Source organism: Epinephelus fuscoguttatus, linkage group LG13 (assembly GCF_011397635.1).
Source record: "Epinephelus fuscoguttatus linkage group LG13, E.fuscoguttatus.final_Chr_v1".
Taxonomy (NCBI): domain Eukaryota; kingdom Metazoa; phylum Chordata; class Actinopteri; order Perciformes; family Serranidae; genus Epinephelus; species Epinephelus fuscoguttatus.
The window spans coordinates 25,540,809-25,561,044 of record NC_064764.1 but is presented as its reverse complement, the minus strand read 5'-3'; the positions used below and the strand labels follow the sequence as shown (position 1 = coordinate 25,561,044).

The 20,236-nt window shown below is 39.3% G+C and overlaps 1 protein-coding gene across 12 annotated transcripts in view; it reads left to right on the top strand.

Annotated features, from left to right (window-relative positions):
* LOC125900032 (brother of CDO-like) overlaps positions 1-18,674 on the top strand; it is a 37,996-nt gene extending 19,322 nt beyond the window's left edge. For 3 of the 12 annotated variants that reach the window (XM_049594782.1, XM_049594780.1, XM_049594777.1), the window contains exons 3-7: positions 9,058-9,372; positions 9,479-9,532; positions 14,473-14,512; positions 17,321-17,405; positions 17,526-18,674. In XM_049594782.1, coding sequence (XP_049450739.1) covers positions 9,058-9,372; positions 9,479-9,532; positions 14,473-14,512; positions 17,321-17,405; positions 17,526-17,621 — 590 coding nt within the window. In that variant the 3' untranslated portion in view covers positions 17,622-18,674. Of the gene's footprint in view, positions 1-7,166; positions 7,237-8,445; positions 8,521-8,617; positions 8,945-9,057; positions 9,373-9,478; positions 9,573-12,925; positions 12,996-13,098; positions 13,712-13,819; positions 13,892-13,988; positions 14,316-14,421; positions 14,513-17,320; positions 17,406-17,525 lie in introns of those variants that run through there. The other 9 variants (XM_049594785.1, XM_049594784.1, XR_007450794.1 and 6 more) reach the window with 8 other exon arrangements.
* The last annotated feature ends 1,562 nt before the right edge of the window (positions 18,675-20,236 follow it).

Genomic DNA, 20,236 nt, shown 5'->3' with positions numbered 1-20,236 from the left:
TTAACACTAAAATATGCAGCACAGAGATGTTCACCGATGCAGACTTAATACGATAAAAGCCTCTTTTAGTACTTTGGTGCATTTACATATCATATCCTGTCTATTGTTTCAGAACAAGCTTAGATTACATGCAAGTGCTCTTTTCTTTGGCTTAAACTCTTCGCATCATCAGCTCTGATGGACTTCTCACACAAATATGTGATCAGAGTTTTCCAGTACAAGAAAATTATATCATCACTTGCTGTAACACCTGAATTACTTTTCGATGATTACATTGTAACTTTAAAATGCTGAAAGTCACTTAAACAGACTCCCTTATCACACATCTCAAGTCTATCAGACTGCAGCCTTCTTTACAGCAGAATAGGAGGAAGAGATGTAAGAAAGGCCTGGAAGAAGAGCCACATTCAGTAAGCGACAAAACCTTCCTGGGCATCAGGCTAAAATGAAGAGTGTTAATGTAGATATGGAGCTACCAAGCTGAAGCACAGGTTGTGTGAGTTGGCCAATTGTAATTACAAAAGTGAAAGCTTGTATATGCTTTAGCGATCAACACTTTTTTCTAGTGAGATAATGACAGATAAGGAGAAGTCACTGGGTTTCCATGAGAACAAATTATCTTTACAGCGTGTGGCTGCATTGTGCAAAAGGAGGCTGACCCAAAACAGAATTTCATATGTAACAACATGATCTTTCATTCATCTATAACTGCTCATGTTTTGTGCGGGGCTGAGCCTATGTCCACAGCGTTGTTGAGAGAGAGGTACAGGATTCCCATGTATCTGACACATGATAAAACACAACCATTCCACGCTCACATTGGACAATTTAGAGTCACCAATGAAACATGTCTGACTGTGGAGGAAGCTGAGTGCCCGGAGAGATACCAGTTACGTGAACACTTTAAGTGCTCTTGCTGCATAACACAGAAGGGCTTTCCACGCCTGGATCGAATCCCAGAGTGAGGCTGCACTAACACACTCAGGGTATTCAACAAGTTATTGGTTTTAGATCACTTACTAATCTAAAGGCTCTGCTGTTCTGTGAAGAGAATTGTAGCATTCTGTCTTTGAAGAATTACAGTGTATCTTTTACTTGGGTTTTAACTTTCAAATAAATTTATTTGGGTTTATTCTTCAGCTATGTAAAGATGTCTGGATCAGTCTCTTACATCTTTTACTTCACCCTTACAGAAACAACCAGGACTTCCAGACCAGAGCCACAGACGCAATTTCATCTTCAGTCTGAAACAGAGGTCCATGCGCTTGATCATCTTTGACTCTCTCATTGCTCTCCTTTTCTCTGTCTTTCCAAACACGCTGGAGACTTTCCTCATTTGACTCCAATTTTCTGTCTCCGTGCTCCCTTTACATCTACCATGTGCATCAGACAGTACTGAGCTCTGCACAGGAGTCAGTACATGGAGAGATCTACTCAATTCATCTAGAGATCTCTGATGATGTGATCAGGCGGCTGGTCAAACCAGGTGCATCAGGCTGAAGGCAACCAGAGAGCAGGAGACAGCTTTGAGGTCCCTGTACCTAAACTTTGGACCTACTGAATTTAAGATCTGTGGACACATTCAAAAAGCAGCTAAGACCCATTTGTTTAGTTTGTTTTTACTTTGTATTTATTATTTGTGTTTATATATGTCTTCATTTCTACCTGTGTTTATTATAAGTTTTTGCTTTATTGCCTTTTGTCTTTATTTCTGAGGTGCTAGTAAATACTACTGCTAAGAATGTTTTGACCTGAGGTGCTAATCAAGTGACTCAACAGGCTTATAATTATTAAGCAGTGACTTGAGTGTTCTGTGTCTGACTACCAGACTCTTTCTTGAGACATCACAAGGCTCTCCTCTGAGGTAACTACTGAGCCTATCCTAGAAGTCTTTTCTGAACTACACCCTCACCAGACCAACCAGGGCTGACCATAGAGACAACACAACCACAGAGTCATTTAATACACTCTATGGACAGAGTTACAGCAAAATGAGTCACAATCTTTATCTCTGCAGAAAAAGCTGGACCAAGCCCAAAACCAGGACCAGGACAGCAGGACTCTGAGTTGTGCCCAGTACCACGCCCATTGAAGATCAACAACCTCTTAAGCTGTCATGTCTCAGTAACACTCCGTGCAGCTCTTTTCATCTGATGTTTCTAAGAGACTTCAGAGTGCAGTTATTTTTATCCAGTGAAGGACATGATTGTGTTCTCTGCTCTTTTAAGTACAGACTCAAGATTAATACTGTGCAGAGATGGAGTATTTCATAACATGTGGACATATGAGTTCTTTTGTATTAAACTGTGTGAGATCAGAGAAAATTTTCCAAAGCAGAGCTGTTTCCTCTGTCAAACATTTTAATCTGAGCAACAGGCTATAATGTATTCAACAGGTCTGAATGTGTGCTCAGCAGCAGGGTCACAGTATTGGCTAAATCTTCAGCACTGTGCAAATGGTGATATGCAGAGTGTGAACATGCACATTCTGTGCATAATTTTTATCTGTGAAATCATTCTTGTTATCTCCTCAGACAGCTTAGATGCCAAGTTTTATCTTTACAAATTAATAAAGTCATTGTGTATGTTCTCTGTACTGGTACTTGATTTATGTTGATTACATAGTTAATATCTCTTTCTCCCAGCAGCTCCACTTCTGCTCTCTGTCGTCCTCATTTTTGCTACATTCAGTAAAACATGAGTCTGTATTTATCGACAGGCATCATCTGTCCTTGTCCCAGCAGTCTGCCTATTCAACTTTCTCATTCAATTTCAACTTTTGCAGGTACAGTGGGTTTCTCACTTCATGGTGGTTGTGTTGTCCATGCTTCCTAATTTATACATTACTTAATGCATTTTAATTAATCAATTGTCATTCACAGTTTATCTGAATCAGAAGTTCTTCACAGGTTTTATTTTGACCATGTAGAATCAAAGAAAAGTGAGGACTAAGGCTCCATCATCACTTGAGAACTGACTAAACATATCTGGTCAAAACACAGCAAATCAAATGAAACAAAGCAAGTGATCTAGCTCATTCAAACATCAGCTCAATCCAGACTATTACCTGTTCACCTCCAAGCAAATATTTCAATGGTGAAGGTAAAGTTCCAGTCTGTATTTTGAACATAGGCATGATGATCAGCTTAACCAGCTTCCTGCTTGTTCTTGATTCAGGTGAAGGTGTGTCAATTCTTTGCAGTCTGTATTTTATCCTGGTTGTGTTGATCAGGACTCATGCATTTAATTTAAATTAAATGCAATGCTATTTTAATTAATCAATTGTTTCCTTTAATATCAGAGATTCTCCCACAGATTCCATTTGTCCAGAGGAATATCCTGGTGCCCAGGGAGACTCCATCATTCTCACTTGCAACATATCCAATGGCAAATGTAACGCAAATCAACTGGACCAAAGGCAGATCTGTTTTTGCTCATTCAGTCTTACTCAATCAGACTATTACCAATTTCACCTCTCATGATATAATAGATGTAAACTTGCTTCAAAGCTTGAATATTTCTAACGTTCAGCATGATGATGCAGGACTCTATAGATGTAATTTAACTGACAGAGCCAACTGGCCAACGGGCTATTGAGTGGAATCTAACAGTGTCTGAGAAACCTGAAGGTAGGTAGAGCACAAAACAGGACTCATCATTTCTCCACCAGACACAGTTTATTTCAAAGCTCAAACTTCATGCTACTGAAATGAATTCACTTCTGATTTTGTGCAGGAACCAGTCTAGCGCGGTATTTTCCATACATACTGACAGCTGTAATTGGATTGCTTCTTTGTGTCTTCACTTCACTTCAGCTGTTTGCCTCTACAGGTGAGTTACAGTTTTTAGCTTAATTTGTGTGAACTCAAATTCACCATTGCTGTTACAGTTCAGTTGCCAGTTGCCTTATATGAACAGTTTTACATTAACAAACATAATCTATGACTCACCTGCTGGTATCTTTCATTATTTAGTCTTTGTTTTATATATCCAGGTTTTGAAATATCTGCAGTTTGAGCTTTATTCAAATTAAAAAAAAAAAGGTAAATGGAGTTTTCTTTGTGGTCCTCACCGCATTGGTTCCTTCTTGACCTCGGATACGGCGCTTAATAATACAGTCTCACCATAAGGCTCATCCAACGGCTGTTACATAGCTCTGCTTTGAGTAGTTGAGCTTGAGAACAGCTATTGAATGGACTTTGTGATTGGATTGTTTTGTCAATTAATAGAAAAAAAGGTCCCTGAATCTCTGGATGAGTTCAAATATAGTTTTGTTTATCTGCGTTTCATCAGCATCACGTAGACTTAAAATGTGTAACGTAGGTGAAATGACTTCCACTATTTTGTGGTGCCAAATAAAAACGTGACGCTTACGCCTGGTACCTTCGGTCGAGGTGTTTTTGTGCACAGTGGAAAAAGCAAAGATGCAAGGAAGTGCACAAAGTGGTAGACAAGCAACATGAGGTCAAGGTCGTACTTATCGCTGAGGACACTGAGCTCATGTCCTTCCTGTTCTTTCTTTAAATTTGGGGGGAACCAGGGAGAGGTTTATGTCCTATAATTAAAATGTTACAAGTTAAATGTTTTACAGGCTGATTCAAATGTATTTAAACTTTATATACTTGAATCAGAATAGTTTCTGGACAAAAAAAGAGTATCAATATACATGTCTATAAGTGGCCGTACTTTAGGGAATATAAGCATTGACCTCTTTTATTGTAATAAAATATATCAAACTGCTCAATGCTTTCCCTACATAAGATACACTCCAAAATTAGGAGCACTTTGTGGAATAAATCAGGAAATATCTCATCAAAGGATTAGACAAAAACCTGAAAATCAGAGCATTAAATACCGACTTCTGATACCTGACACTTTTTGACTTTTGTGCTATGGATACATTTTGACCAGTGCTAAAGTTTGAGGTTTGATACCCAGCGCTGTGATCATCAGTATTTCTCCACCGTCATTTTTATTTATGGCCATGTGGAAAGATTTGAAATAACATTTAGACCCTAATAAAGGGAAATTTAAGTTTTCACGCAACATATTTTAACCTAAAATATGAACAAACAAGAAGAAAAAAACCGAAAGACTTAATACATACTGGATACCTTGTTTTTAGTACTGGTGGCTGTGGCATTCATGACATAAAATCCTGGCTGTGGTTGTGGTTGCCACAGAGCTTAAAATGCAACGTTACATGCAGAGGCTTTGGTGCAGTTATCTATAGTGTAGCTTCATGCACGGGGTATGTATGGATGAAAAGTCATGCAAACAGAGTAACTTTAAAGAATTAACAGATGATGCAATGGGCCACAGCCAGCTAACTGTAAGTTCTCCCAGTGAAAGCATTATTGTCATTAGTAAACACAAATGCTAGTTAATGTAACCCTATAGTTGTCATTACTATGGGACGCAAAATTACCGCAATAAAGTTTTTTTTTTTTCTCCAAAAATTAAAACATGTCTGGTAATACACATTAAAATGAATCCTCAATTGACTTATCCTTTAAAAAAGTCTTTGTGCAATCCCCTAATGCTAAATTTCTGTGCTGCACAGCTAGGCTAACTAGTTAGCTAGCAGTTAGGTGCTGTTGTAACACATTAGCTGTATTATCATTCTGAGTATACAAAATTCTTGTGAGCCACAGTGGATCACTGTGTAACTTTTCGAGCAAGAGACTCTGACACCCCGCCTACCTCAGAAACCTCACAAGTGCAGAGGTTGAGGCTAATGCACCTGGCCATGCTGCTAACTTAGCTGCTGCAGGCAAGAGCAAATGGGAGAAGACCTGAAATATAATCAGAAAATTGTCTCAAGTGCAACTTAATTTTATACAGTATATGTAGGAGGGGGTCCCTGCTCCGTCTCTGTGTCAGCTATGGTAAAATGTCAAAGACCCCTGGTTTACAGGAGTCAGTTAGAAAAATTACTTCTGCTTTTCTGTGATCTTTGTGTTGCATAAAAGGAAGACTGACTAAGCAGTCTCCACACATAATTTAACACTCAGTATGAGCACAGGATGATATGATGCAGTGACACATGCGATAATAGCCTCTTTGTGTTTTGTGCAGTTGAATATCATATCACATTGTCTTTGTTTAGAACAACTTAGATTACTGCAATGCTCTTTTCTTTGGATTAGCTCTATCATATCACTCAATGAGACGACTTGAACTCACACAGAATTCAGCTGTCGCAGTTTTTACCAGTACAAGAAAATATCATCACATTACGGCAACACCTGAATCACTCGATGAGTTCCCATTTAACACTTTAAAATCCCTCAGCTCACCAGTATATTTCAGACCTGCTCACTGACTACACCCCCAATCACACATCTCAAGTGTTCCGACTGTGGCTTCTTGGTAGCACAGAATAAGATCAAGAACTGCTTAAGTTAATTTTAGTTACTGTGGGCCTGCCCATTTCCAGCTAACCACAAGACCTTCCTGTTTTCTCAGGCTAATAAACAGTGTTAATGTGAATGTGTGTGTTTTGGCATTGCGTCATATATGCTTGATTTTAAATTTCTCTTAAAAGTAAAGCACAGTGACTTTTCTTTAAAGACATCACTGTGTTTCCGTGAGACGCAATTGCTCTTTACAGAGACATTGCTGCATTTCAGGCCAGGATTGTGCCACCAAAAAAGAATTTCAAGACAAAACATGATCTTTTTCTAACTATAACCAAGTAGTTTTGTGCCGAAACATAACCACATGTTAACCACAGCGTTGTTGAAATGTAAAGAGACATAAAGTTCCCATGTATCTGCAACATGATAAAACACAAATATAACCGCTCTGTGGTTTGCAGAAACGTACAATGCAAACATTTATTTCGGCGATGTGGTTATACCGTTACTTTTGACACTTTAAGTGCATCTTGCTGATAATACTAATGTGCTTTAACTTATGAATCCCAATGCAGGGCTAGTACTAATACTACTACTGCAATGGAGTATTTCAGCATTGTGGTATTGACACTTGTACTAATCTAAAGGCTCTGCTGTTCTGTGAAGAAATTGTAGTATGTTGTCATTTGAAGAATTACAGTGTATCTTTTTTATTGGTTTAACTTTCAAATAATTTATTTTGGGTTTATTCTCCAATGTCTGATGTCTGGATCAGTCTCTTACACTCTTCATGACTTCACCCTTACAGAAAGCTCAGGGCCAGGACTTCAGACCAGAGCCCGGCCCAGGAGCAGTTTCATCTTCAGTCTGAAACAGAGGTCAGAGGAACTTTGTCATCTTTGACTCTCTAACATTTCTCTCCTGTTTTTGTCTTTCCCGGAGACAACGCTGAACTTTAATTTTCACTTTCTGTCTCCGTAGGTGGCCCTCCGTCACCCACGGGGTGGTGTAGACAGTAGAGCAAACAAGCACAGGAGTCAGTACATGGAGAGGCTCAATTCCATCTATAATCTCTGAGGAGATGATAAGAGACCGATGGACAAACCAGGTGCATCAGAGGAAGGCAACCGCAGAGAGGACAGCTGGGTCCCTGATGCCTGTAGCTTACCTACTGTTGATACATTAAAACCAGTGCTGTCACTTTAAGGGATTTGTTTTTACTTGTGTATTTATGGTACTCTGTGTGTTTTGATATGTCCTCATGCATATGATAGCTTTATTATAAGTGTGCTGTGCTGGTATTTTTATGTCTTTCCTGCATTCTGAGCTCAGTAAGAAAAGCTGCTAACAATGTTTCCTGTAATTGCAATCAAGTGAACTCAACAGGCTTTAAGTGGAGGTCAGTGCCCTCTAGTGTTCTGTGTGGGAATTACAGGAGCTCTTTTCATTGAAAATAAATGATATTTCAGAGACTACAGTCAAGTGCAGTTTTGTTTTTATTCCAGTGGAGGACATGAGTGAGTGTGTTCTCTGCTCTTTTACTACAGATTCACAAGATTAATGCTGCAAGAGAGAGATGGAATATCTCATATATGTAAGGAAACATATGTGGTTCTTTTAATAGTATTAAAGTGTCGCGACATCAAAAATTTTCCAAAGCAGAAGCTGTTGACTCCTCTGTGGAAATGCATATTTAATCCTGAGCAACAGGACCCAGTAAAATGTATTCAACATGGTCTGAATGTGTGCTCAGCAGCAGGGTCACAGTATATGGCTAAAGTGGGTTCAGCATTATGCAGAGGTGGTTTTCCTGCAGTTGAACATGTACATTCTGTGCATCCTAATTATTACTGATGAAATCATTCTTACAGTTTATCTTCAAGAAGTTAGATTCACAAGTTTTTATTGTAAATTAAATCATTGTATGTTGGACTCTCACGTGACTTGATTTTACGTTGAACATAAGGTACGATACTCACCTCAGTGTTGAACAGCCAAACATCAGCTAACCACTTCCTGCTCTCTGTGCGTCCTCCACAAATATATTTCAAAGCGAATGGTAAAGTTCCAGTCTGTATTTTATCTGACAGGCATCATGATCAGCTTAACCGGAGCAGCTCTGTTCTTGATTCAGCTTTTAGTTGTGTGTCAAGTCTTTGCAGGTACAGTGGAGATTTCTGTTTGTGGTTGTGTTGAGTCATGCTTTAATTTAAATTACTTAATGCATTTTAATTAATCAATTGTTTCCTTTAATGTCAGACATTCTCCCACAGATTCCTTCATTTGACCAGAGGAATATCCTGGTGCCCAGGGGAGACTCCATCACCCTCACTTGCAACATATCCATGGCAAATGTAACGCAAATCAACTGGACCAAAGGCAGATCTGTTTTTGCTCATTCAGTCTTACTCAATCAGACTATTACCAATTTCACCTCTCACTATATAATAGATGTAAACTTGCCTTCAAAGTTGAATATTTCTAACGTTCAGCATGATGATGCAGGACTCTATAGATGTGATTTAACTGACATAAAAGGCCAACGGACTATTGAGTGGAATCTAACAGTGTCTGAGAAACCTGAAGGTAGGTAGAGCACAAAACAGGACTCATCATTTCTCCACCAGACACAGAGCATTTCAAAGCTCAAACTTCATGCTACTTATGACATATTAATTAATTGTTTCCTTTAATATCAGAGATTCTTCCATTTGACCAGAGGAATATCCTGGTGCCCAGGGGAGACTCCATCATTCTCACTTGCAACATATCCAATGCTAATGTAACTCAAATCAACTGGACCAAAGGCAGATCTGTTTTTGCTCATTCAGTCTTACTCAATCAGACTTCTTCCAATTTCACCTCTCACTATATAATAGACGTGAACTTACCTTCAAAGCTGAATATTCCTAACGTTCAGCATGATGATGCAGGACTCTATAGATGTCATATAACTAACGGAATTGGCCAACGGACTATTGAGTGGAATTTAACAGTGTCTGAGAAACCTGAAGGTAGGTAGAGCACAAAACAGGACTCATCATTTCTCCACCAGACACAGAGCATTTCAAAGCTCAAACTTCATGCTACCTAAATTAATTCACATCTGATTTTGTGCAGGACAAAACAGTCTACCGTGGTATTTTCCATACATACTGACAGCTGTAATTGGATTGCTTCTCTGTGTCTTCACTTCAGCTGTCTGCCTCTACAGGTGAGTTACACCTTTTAGATTTCAGATTTGTAAGTTTGTACAAATTAATTTCACTCTGCTGTTACGGGCCAGTTGCCTGTCCTGGGAACAAATGTTGATATGAGAGTAAAATCAAATTACAAACTAATAATAATTTGTGTCTCACCCCTGCTGGTATCTTTCATTAGTTATAGTCTTTGTTTTATATATCCAGGTTTTGAAATATCTGCAGTTTGAACTTCATTCAAATTTAAAAAAAAAAAAAAGGTAAATGGAGTTTTCTTTGTGGTCCTCACCGCATTGGTTCCTTCTTGACCTTGGATACGGCGCTTAATAATACAGTCTCACCATAAGGCTCATCCAACGGCTGTTACATAGCTCTGCTTTGAGTAGTTGAGCTTGAGAACAGCTATTGAATGGACTTTGTGGTTGGATTGTTTTGTCAATTAATAGAAAAAAAAGGTCCCTGAATCTCTGGATGAGTTCAAATAAAGTTTAATTTATCTGCGTTTCATCAGCATCACGTAGACTTAAAATGTGTAATGTAGGTGAATTGACTTTAACTATTTTGTGGTGCCAAATAAAAACGTGACGCTTACGCCTGGTACCTTCGGTCGAGGTGTTTTTGTGCACGGTGGAAAAGCAAAGATGCAAGGAAGTGCACAAAGTGGTAGGCAAGCAAATGAGGTCAAGGTTGTAGCGATCACTGAGGACACTGAGCTCATGTCCTTCCTGTTCTTTCTTTGAATTGGGGGAAACCAGGGAGAGGTTTATGTCCTATAATTAAAATGTTACAAGTAAAATGTTTTACAGGCTGATTCAAATGTATTTAAACTTAATATAATTGAATCAGAATAGTTTCTGGCCAAAAAAATAGCATATATATACATGTCTATAAGTGGCCGTACTTATATAATATAAGCATTGATCTCTTTTCATGTAATAAAATATATCAAACTGCTCAATGCTTTCCCGACATAAGATACACTCCAAAATTAGGAGCACTTTCTGGAATTAATCCGGAAATATCTCATCAAAGGATTAATCAACAACCTAAAAATCAGAGCATTAAATACCGACTTTTGATACCTGACACTTTTTGAATTTTGTGCTATGGATACATTTTGACCAATGCTAAAGTTTGAGGTTTGAGACCCAGCGCTGTGATCATCAGTATTTCTCCACCGTCATTTTTATTTATGGCCATGTGGAAAGATTTGAAATAACATTTAGACCCTAAGAAAGGGAAATTTAAGTTTTCATTTTAACCTAAAATATGAACAAACAAGAAGAAAAAATTCTAAAGACCTAATACATACTGGATACCTTGTTTTTAGTACTGGTGGCTGTGGCATTCATGACATAAAATCCTGGTTGTGGTTGCCACAGAGCTTAAAATGCAGCGTTACATGCAGAGGCTTTGGTGCAGTTATCTATAGTGTAGCTTCATGCACGGGGTATGTATGGATGAAAAGTCATGCAAACAGAGTAACTTTAAAGTAAATTAACAGCTAATGCAATGGGCCCCAGCCAGCTAACTGTAAGTTCTCCCAGTGAAAGCATTATTGTCATTAGTAAACACAAATGCTAGTTAATGTAACCCTATAGTTGTCATTATTATGGGATGCAAAATTACTGCAGTTAAAGGTTTTTTCCTCCAAAAATTAAAACATGTCTGGTAATACACATTAAAATGAAGCCTCAATTGACTTATCCTTGAAAAAAGTCTTTGTGCAATCACCTAATGCTAAATTTCTGTGCTGCACAGCTAGGCTAACTAGTTAGCTAGCAGTTAGGTGCTGTTGTAACACATTAGCTGTATTATCATTCTAAGTGTACAAAATTCTTGTGAGCCACAGTGGATCACTGTGTAACTTTTCGAGCAAGAGACTCTGACACACCGCCTACCTCAGGAACCTCACAAGTGCAGAGGTTGAGGCTAATGCACCTGGCCATGCTGCTAACTTAGCTGCTGCAGGCAAGAGCAAACGGGAGAAGACCTGAAATATAATCAGAGTATTGTCTCAAGTGCAACTTAATTTTATACAGTATATGTAGGAGGGGGTCCCTGCTCCGTCTCTGTGTCAGCTATGGTAAAATGTCAAAGACCCCTGGTTTACAGGAGTCAATCAGAAACATAACTTCTGCTTTTCTGTGATCTTTGTGTTGCATAAAAGGAAGACTGACTAAGCAGTCTCCACACATAATTTAACACTCAGTATGAGCACAAGATGATATGATGCAGTGACACATGTGATAATAACCTCTTTGTATTTTGTGCAGTTTAATATCATATCACATTGTCTTTGTTTAGAACAACTTAGATGACTGCAATGCTCTTTTCTTTGGATTAGCTCTATCATATCACTCAATGAGACGACTTCAACTCACACAGAATTCAGCCGTCGCAGTTTTTACCAGTACAAGAAAATATCATCACATTACGGCAACACCTGAATCACTCGATGAGTTCCCATTTAACACTTTAAAATCCCTCAGCTCACCAGTATATTTCAGACCTGCTCACTGACTACACCCCCAATCACACATCTCAAGTGTTCCGACTGTGGCTTCTTGGTAGCACCCAGAATAAGATCAAGAACTGCTTAAGTTAATTTTAGTTACTGTGGGCCTGCCCATTTCCAGCTAACCACAAGACCTTCCTGTTTTCTCAGGCTAATAAACAGTGTTAATGTGAATGTGTGTGTTTTGGCATTGCATCATATATGCTTGATTTTAAATTTCTCTTAAAAGTAAAGCACAGTGACTTTTCTTTAAAGACATCACTGTGTTTCCGTGAGAAGTAATTGTTCTTTACAGAGACGTTGCTGCATTTCAGGCCAGGATTGTGCCACCAAAAAAGAATTTCAAGACAAAACATGATCTTTTTCTAACTATAACCAAGTAGTTTTGTGCCGAAACATAACCACATGTTAACCACAGCGTTGTTGAAATGTAAAGAGACATAAAGTTCCCATGTATCTGCAACATGATAAAACACAAATATAACCGCTCTGTGGTTTGCAGAAACGTACAATGCAAACATTTATTTCGGCGATGTGGTTATACCGTTACTTTTGACACTTTAAGTGCATCTTGCTGATAATACTAATGTGCTTTAACTTATGAATCCCAATGCAGGGCTAGTACTAATACTACTACTGCAATGGAGTATGTCAGCGTTGTGGTATCGACACTTGTACTAATCTAAAGGCTCTGCTGTTCTGTGAAGAAATTGTAGTATGTTGTCATTTGAAGAATTACAGTGTATCTTTTTTATTGGTTTAACTTTCAAATAATTTATTTTGGGTTTATTCTCCAATGTCTGATGTCTGGATCAGTCTCTTACACTCTTCATGACTTCGCCCTTACAGAAAGCTCAGGGCCAGGACTTCAGACCAGAGCCCGGCCCAGGAGCAGTTTCATCTTCAGTCTGAAACAGAGGTCAGAGGAACTTTGTCATCTTTGACTCTCTAACATTTCTCTCCTGTTTTTGTCTTTCTCGGAGACAGCGCTGAACTTTAATTTTCACTTTCTGTCTCCGTAGGTGGCCCTCCGTCACCCGCGGGGTGGTGCAGACAGTAGAGCAAACAAGCACAGGAGTCAGTACATGGAGAGGCTCAATTCCATCTATAATCTCTGATGAGATGATAAGAGACCGATGGACAAACCAGGTGCATCAGAGGAAGGCAACCGCAGAGAGGACAGCTGGGTCCCTGATGCCTGTAGCTTACCTACTGTTGATACATTAAAACCAGTGCTGTCACTTTAAGGGATTTGTTTTTACTTGTGTATTTATGGTACTCTGTGTGTTTTGATATGTCTTCATGTATATGATAGCTTTATTATAAGTGTGCTGTGCTGGTATTTTTATGTCTTTCCTGCATTCTGAGCTCAGTAAGAAAAGCTGCTAACAATGTTTCCTGTAATTGCAATCAAGTGAACTCAACAGGCTTTAAGTGGAGGTCAGTGCCCTCTAGTGTTCTGTGTGGGAATTACAGGAGCTCTTTTCATTGAAAATAAATGATATTTCAGAGACTACAGTCAAGTGCAGTTTTGTTTTTATTCCAGTGAAGGACATGAGTGAGTGCGTTCTCTGCTCTTTTACTACAGATTCACAAGATTAATGCTGCAAGAGAGAGATGGAATATTTCATAAATGTAAGGAAACATATGTGGTTCTTTTAACCACTTCCTGCTCTCTGTGCGTCCTCCACAAATATATTTCAAAGCGAATGGTAAAGCTCCAGTCTGCATTTTATCTGACAGGCATCATGATCAGCTTAACCGGAGCAGCTCTGTTCTTGATTCAGCTTTTAGTTGTGTGTCAAGTCTTTGCAGGTACAGTGGAGATTTCTGTTTGTGGTTGTGTTGAGTCATGCTTTAATTTAAATTAATGATTGCATTTTAATTAATCAATTGTTTCCTTTGATATCAGACATTCTCCCACAGATTCTTCCATTTGACCAGAGGAATATCCTGGTGCCCAGGGGAGACTCCATCATTCTCACTTGCAACATATCCATGGCAAATGTAACTCAAATCAACTGGACCAAAGGCAGATCTGTTTTTGCTCATTCAGTCTTACTCAATCAGAATTTTTCCAATTTCACCTCTCACTATATAATAGATGTAAACTTACCTTCAAAGCTGAATATTTCTAACGTTCAACATGATGATGCAGGACTCTATAGATGTAATTTAACTGACACAACTGGCCAACGGGCTATTGAGTGGAATCTAACAGTGTCTGAGAAACCTGAAGGTAGGTAGAGCACAAAACAGGATTCATCATTTCTCCACCAGACACAGAGCATTTCAAAGCTCAAACTTCATGCTACTGAAATGAATTCACATCTGATTTTGTGCAGGAACCAGTCCATCGTGGTTTGTTCTATACACACTGACAGCTGTAATTGGATCGCTTCTATGTCTCCTCACTCCAGCTGTTTGCCTCAGCAGGTGAGTCATAGTTTTTAATTAATGTTGTGTGAAAAATGAGGCCAATTGTCATTACAGAAGTGATATCTTGTAGGTGCCTTATATGGAAACAGTTTAAGCAAACTAACGTGCCTTTTTATTCATCTTTGCCGACTGTGACTTCTTCCTTCTTCCCCCATTTGCTGTTGTCCTATAACCAAAGTGTGAGCTACTAGCATTGTCAGATATTAATGTATTTAATATATTCACTAAATATATTTAATGCAGTATGTTATTGTTAAACCTATTTTTAGTAAAACAACTGTTTCCATTGTATCATGTGAATTTTAGATGGTGTCGATAGATAACTGCAGCACAGAGACCTGTTTCACGGCAGACATTTTGACTTGTCGAAGAAGGAAAAGCACAGCTGTAACTAACATTAACCACAGCTCTATTTTATTAAGTGTCCCAAAACACAATGTCAGTGAGTGAGTACGTTCAATACCCCCAGGCTCTGGATCTGGCTCACCTAAATGGAACGCAGCCATCATTAATGTTGTCAATCCCATCTGTGCTTTTTCCTGCTTCAATATTTCAAAATGTCTGCCGTGAAAAGGGTCAATTGTGGCCTAATTTTCATCTTTTAACAACATACTTTACAAGCTATACTGTAACAAGGACTTTGTCATGTTATAATGACAGATTTTATCACTACATGTCAGATTATTTCATGTAAAACTTTTCTCTGTGTATCATACATTTGAATCAGGAACATTTAAAGAATGTTGAACCTGACAGTTCATTATTAAGCAAAGGAATATGTTGAAGAGTGGCCTTCCTTCATCTGTTCATCTGAGTCTGCACGTACAAACACAGATTTTACAAAGCAAAGAGATCCTTTAACTGTAGGTCAGTGCAGCTGGATTGGCCTTCAAGAAAATGAAAAGAAACTATAGAAGTGCAGATATCTGCAGCCTTCTAGTGACACATACTGAACACTGGGCAGGAGGTAGAGATGAGGAGAGTGGAAAAAGGAGAGCAGAGTAAGAGGCGGAAGAGCCTGGAAGAAGAGACAGAGGGCGACAAACTCGCAAAGAAAAGACATCAGGAAATGAGAGAGAGAAAAGAGTAAGATGGAGAAGACCTGGATGTGAGGGATGAAGAACAGTGTTGTGTGAAAAGTGTGGCCGATTGTAATTACAAAAGTGATATCTTGTATATTCATTCATCTTCTAACCGCTTCATCCTCTTGAGGGTCGCGGGGGGGCTGGAGCCTATCCCAGCTACATCGGGCGAGAGGCAGGGTACACCCTGGACAGGTCGCCAGACTATTGCAGGGCTGACACATAGAGACAAACAACCATTCACGCTCACATTCACACCTACGGACAATTTAGAGTCACCAATTAACCTAGTCCCCAATCTGCATGTCTTTGGACTGTGGGAGGAAGCCGGAGTGCCCGGAGAGAACCCACGCTGACACGGGGAGAACATGCAAACTCCACACAGAAGGGCTCCCACGCCCGGGATCGAACCGGCAACCCTCTTGCTGTGAGGCAAGAGTGCTAACCACCACACCACCGTGCCGCCCGTATAAACAAGTTATTGTGCCTTTTTCTTCATCTTTGCTGACCACAACTTCCTCCACCCTCCCCCATTTGCTGTTGCCCTGTAACCAAAGTGCAGCATAGAGACCCGGTTCACGGCAGACATTTAGCTGATACCTCTGTTCTTTCACTTAACAGGGGTTTTAAATGCATGATTTTAAATTAAAATGTAGAATTTTTATCGGTATCTTCAGCTATGTAAAGTATTAAGTACCAAACTGAGTATCATCTGTTTCTAATGTGCCTGAAACAACTGGAACATTCTGGTCTTACTCAGTTGAGGAAAACAAACGCATGGATCAACATTTCCATCTCAAGCAGAGATGGAAATGTTGATCCATGCGTTTGTTTCATCACGTCTGGATTATTGCAACTCTCTTTTTACCTGCCTCAGCAAATCGTCTCTGGATCGCCTACAAATAATCCAAAACGCTGCTGCCAGACTGTTGACCAGGTACCCCAAAAGGTCTCATGTGACTCCAATTTTAATTGCTCTCCACTGGCTCCCCATCAAATTTAGGATCCAATTTAAAGTTCTTGTGGTCACATATAGTGCTCTGCATGGTCAGGCACTGGCCTACATTAGAGATCTACTGCAGCCTTATGTCACCAGCAGGTCTCTGAGGTCCTCAGATCAGGGCCTGCTGGTAGTTGCTCGTTCTAGGCTGAAAACCAGGAGACTGCGCTTTTGAGGTTGTGGCACCTAAACTTTGGAACTCTCTCCCACTGAATTTAAGATCTGTGGACACTGTGGACACCTTCAAAAAGCAGCTTAAGACCCATTTGTTTAGACTTGCCTTTGTTTGATTTTTTTTTATTTATATATGTTCTGTCTATTTCTCCCTTTACTGTGTTTTATATCTATATGTATATTTTTTGCTTTATTGCCTTTGGAAAGCACTTTGTGACTTTTATGCTCTTGAAAGGTGCTAAATAAATAAAGTTTACTATTATTATTATTATTATTATTATTATTAGTGACTCTGACCTGGGCTCTGACTCAAGACTATTCGAGACCAACAAACCTCAGCTGCATCATGTGTGCCTCTCAAAGCTGGGTGTTTTGTAACAACATCCACAATCTTTTCTGAACTATAGCCTAGTTTTGTTGCCTAAACCTAACCACTGACCACTTCTGCACCAAGACACAACACAAAAGGCTACCCTCAGGGTCATTTAATAACTCTTGGAGCTTCTGCCCAAGCAGCAAAATGTGATGAGCACAATTTTATCTCTGCAGAAAAAACTGGACCAAGACCCAAAACCAGGACCAGGACAGCAGGACCCTGAGTTGTGCCCAGTACCAGGCTCAGTTGGGAAGAGAGGTCAGAAGATCATCACTCAAACTATTAAGCTGTCATGTCTCAGTAATGCCTCCTGTTCCCAGCCCATCTGCTCTGATGTTTCTCAGTTACTGTGAGCTTATTTCCACTTTGTTCCTCCAGGTGGCTCCACTTCAGCCCCACAGCTGTGCAGAGTACAGGACAAATCACCAGCAGAGGGAGTCAGTACTTCAGGAGGCTCAGTATGAAGCTGAGTGAGAAACAAGACACATGCTGGACATAGAGTGCAACAATACTGTTTTTAAACAATACTTTTCTTTGTGTGTCAGTCTGGACAAGTTATTATGTGTATCTTAACTCACTCATGATTGTGACTTCTGTGTTCCACAATTATGACGCGCTATCTTATTAGAGAAAAGGCTATATAATATGTGTTACACAGTAAACTGTGACTCATCAGATTCTGTGCGGCCAAAGCAACATTTTTATCATACTTTATCACATGCTTTATTTTGATAGCCAGACATGATGCCAGGAGGGCGCGGTTTACCTGTACTGGAGATACTTGTTACATTTAAAAATGTAATATTGATATATGAATTCTATTTCTCTTTGCTCTGGCTTTGTCTCCCATCTCGTTGCCTGGTCACTATCTATTAAGTGTAAATGCTCTTTTTGTATAATTTTTGCAGTTATGGTTACAGACTCTCTCTCCACCACCCTACACTCATATTTTGAGTTTGGTTTATTTGCCAAAAAGAGGGACAAGTAAAGATGAATTTGACTGATGGCATTATTATTAACATTGTTAGTATTATCATTATTGTTGTTGTTTCCAAATGTGCTGTAGATATTGTGATTATATTGTTAGCGTGAACCTTTTGTCCACAATAATTGCATACTAAAAGTCTGATATGGTGCCAGCCTTAGGTGCCACCATAGCATTCAGGCAGGTGCACACATTTTGATTTGTCAATTATCTGACACTCGAGGGCAGACAGGCACACAGGATAGTCATCAACATACTTTACATTTTAGTGGAGACAAACAGAGGTCATCTTGATGCATCCGCTCTTAAGAACGCTATCAGTAAATGTCAAATCTGTGTTTGTGTTTCTGATGGTCGTATTTAAGGTACATGCATGCTTATTAAGTTTGATTTCATCATTTTTGGCTGAATTATTTTATGCTGTGATGTTATGTGGCCAGCAGATGGTGATAAAGTTTGTCATGAATGTTCCACAAGCTCACTGTGGTGCCACATTATACCCACAAAGTATGACTTATAAAATTATAGCTGATTAAAGTGTGTTTGAAGACAACCTGCTCTTTATGTGTGTGTGTGTGTGTGTGTGTGTGTGTGTGATTCACCTCTCATAGGTTTATGGAGAAAGTTAGTGTGGATGGGGATTCTCTCTGAAATGGTGTTAAAACACCTGTGTATATGGAGGTTTAAAATTTGTTTTAAAATGAAAAACACAGTATGGATGTAGCCCAATATGATGCAACTGCAATGTCACATTTCGATTTAGGCCCGCCACCCTCCCTCCACCTCTCAGAGCATAATCTTGAGAGAACAATTACAGTCCTCTCTCAGGTAATTGTGTCTTCTCAACAAGCTGGTCACATGTCAGAGAAATGACTGGCTTTCAGTTCACCTTGGGGTCTCCAACTTCACCAAGGTCATGAATCCCCTCTGTCCATCCCTTTCACTAACCTGGTCATATAGTGTGAATGTTTAACTGTGTAGAATTGAAGAAAAGTGACATAGGCTTTTAATGTGTAACTGCAACAACTGATTAAACTTTTTTTTGCCAAACACCAGCAAAAGTTAGAACTAAAGCAAGAAAAAAAAGATATATCTGATGTCTTATTGTGGGTCAGTCAGTTTTCCTCGCCCTCATCTGTCAAGAACACATCTGTTTTTGTTTTACCATCAGATCTGCAGTTTATACCTGAACAATGAGGAACTGTTCCAGCCAGGGAACTTGTGTTGCACTGTGTTCCTACAGCAACTCCTCCACAATGTTCAAAATCAAAGTCACTCTTTGTTTAGAGCTATTGATCTTGTGCCTGTCTGTTCTTACAGCCAACATGTGTGAGTCTCCACTTTGTCAATGGGTTTCTTTGTTTAACATTAGTCACTGTGTTCGGGCAAGTTGCCACAGTGTGCTGTATTTTTAGGCCCTGACGATACTGCATTTTACTTGGTACTCGTGAAGTCATCTTGGTTGTGTAATTTTTTTGGTTGACTGTTGTTACTCTGTTCTCGGTATGTGAACTGGTTGGCCAACAAATTGCGAGAACCAGCTAAGAAAAATAACTTCACTTTTCTCACCTCCTGGCACTGCAGTAGGATGCATGCTTTTCAACTGCTCGGCTGAAACCCTCCAGAGAGGATTATTTTTAGGGACGTACGCTTTTTTCTGCACCAGGAAGTGCTCAGTATAAACTACATTTAGACCTTTGATCCACCTTCTTTTGCTGCAAAACAACTTTAGAAAATGTAGCCCTTGAGATAAAATCTAAACCTAAAGTACCTAAACCTAAAGTACGCAGTTGTCCTGAATGCAGCACGGGTGATTTATCTTTAAACACTTTCAAGGGTCCTTCTTCCTCCCTTCTTTTTTATGTTCAGTATCAAACACAGTTAAACAAGAAATAAATGAACGCAACCCTAATGTATGTAGTTCATAATGATACAGACTTTATATTTTGTCTGTAATCTTCCCCCTTGAATAGCACTGATGGGAAAACTAAATAAAGTAAGGTCATGTAGAGTATTGGAGAAGTCAGGCTGAAACCATCACCAACACAGGGCGGATATGTTCCAGTGAGAAATAAACTTAGTCATCCAACAGAAACCCTTTGTG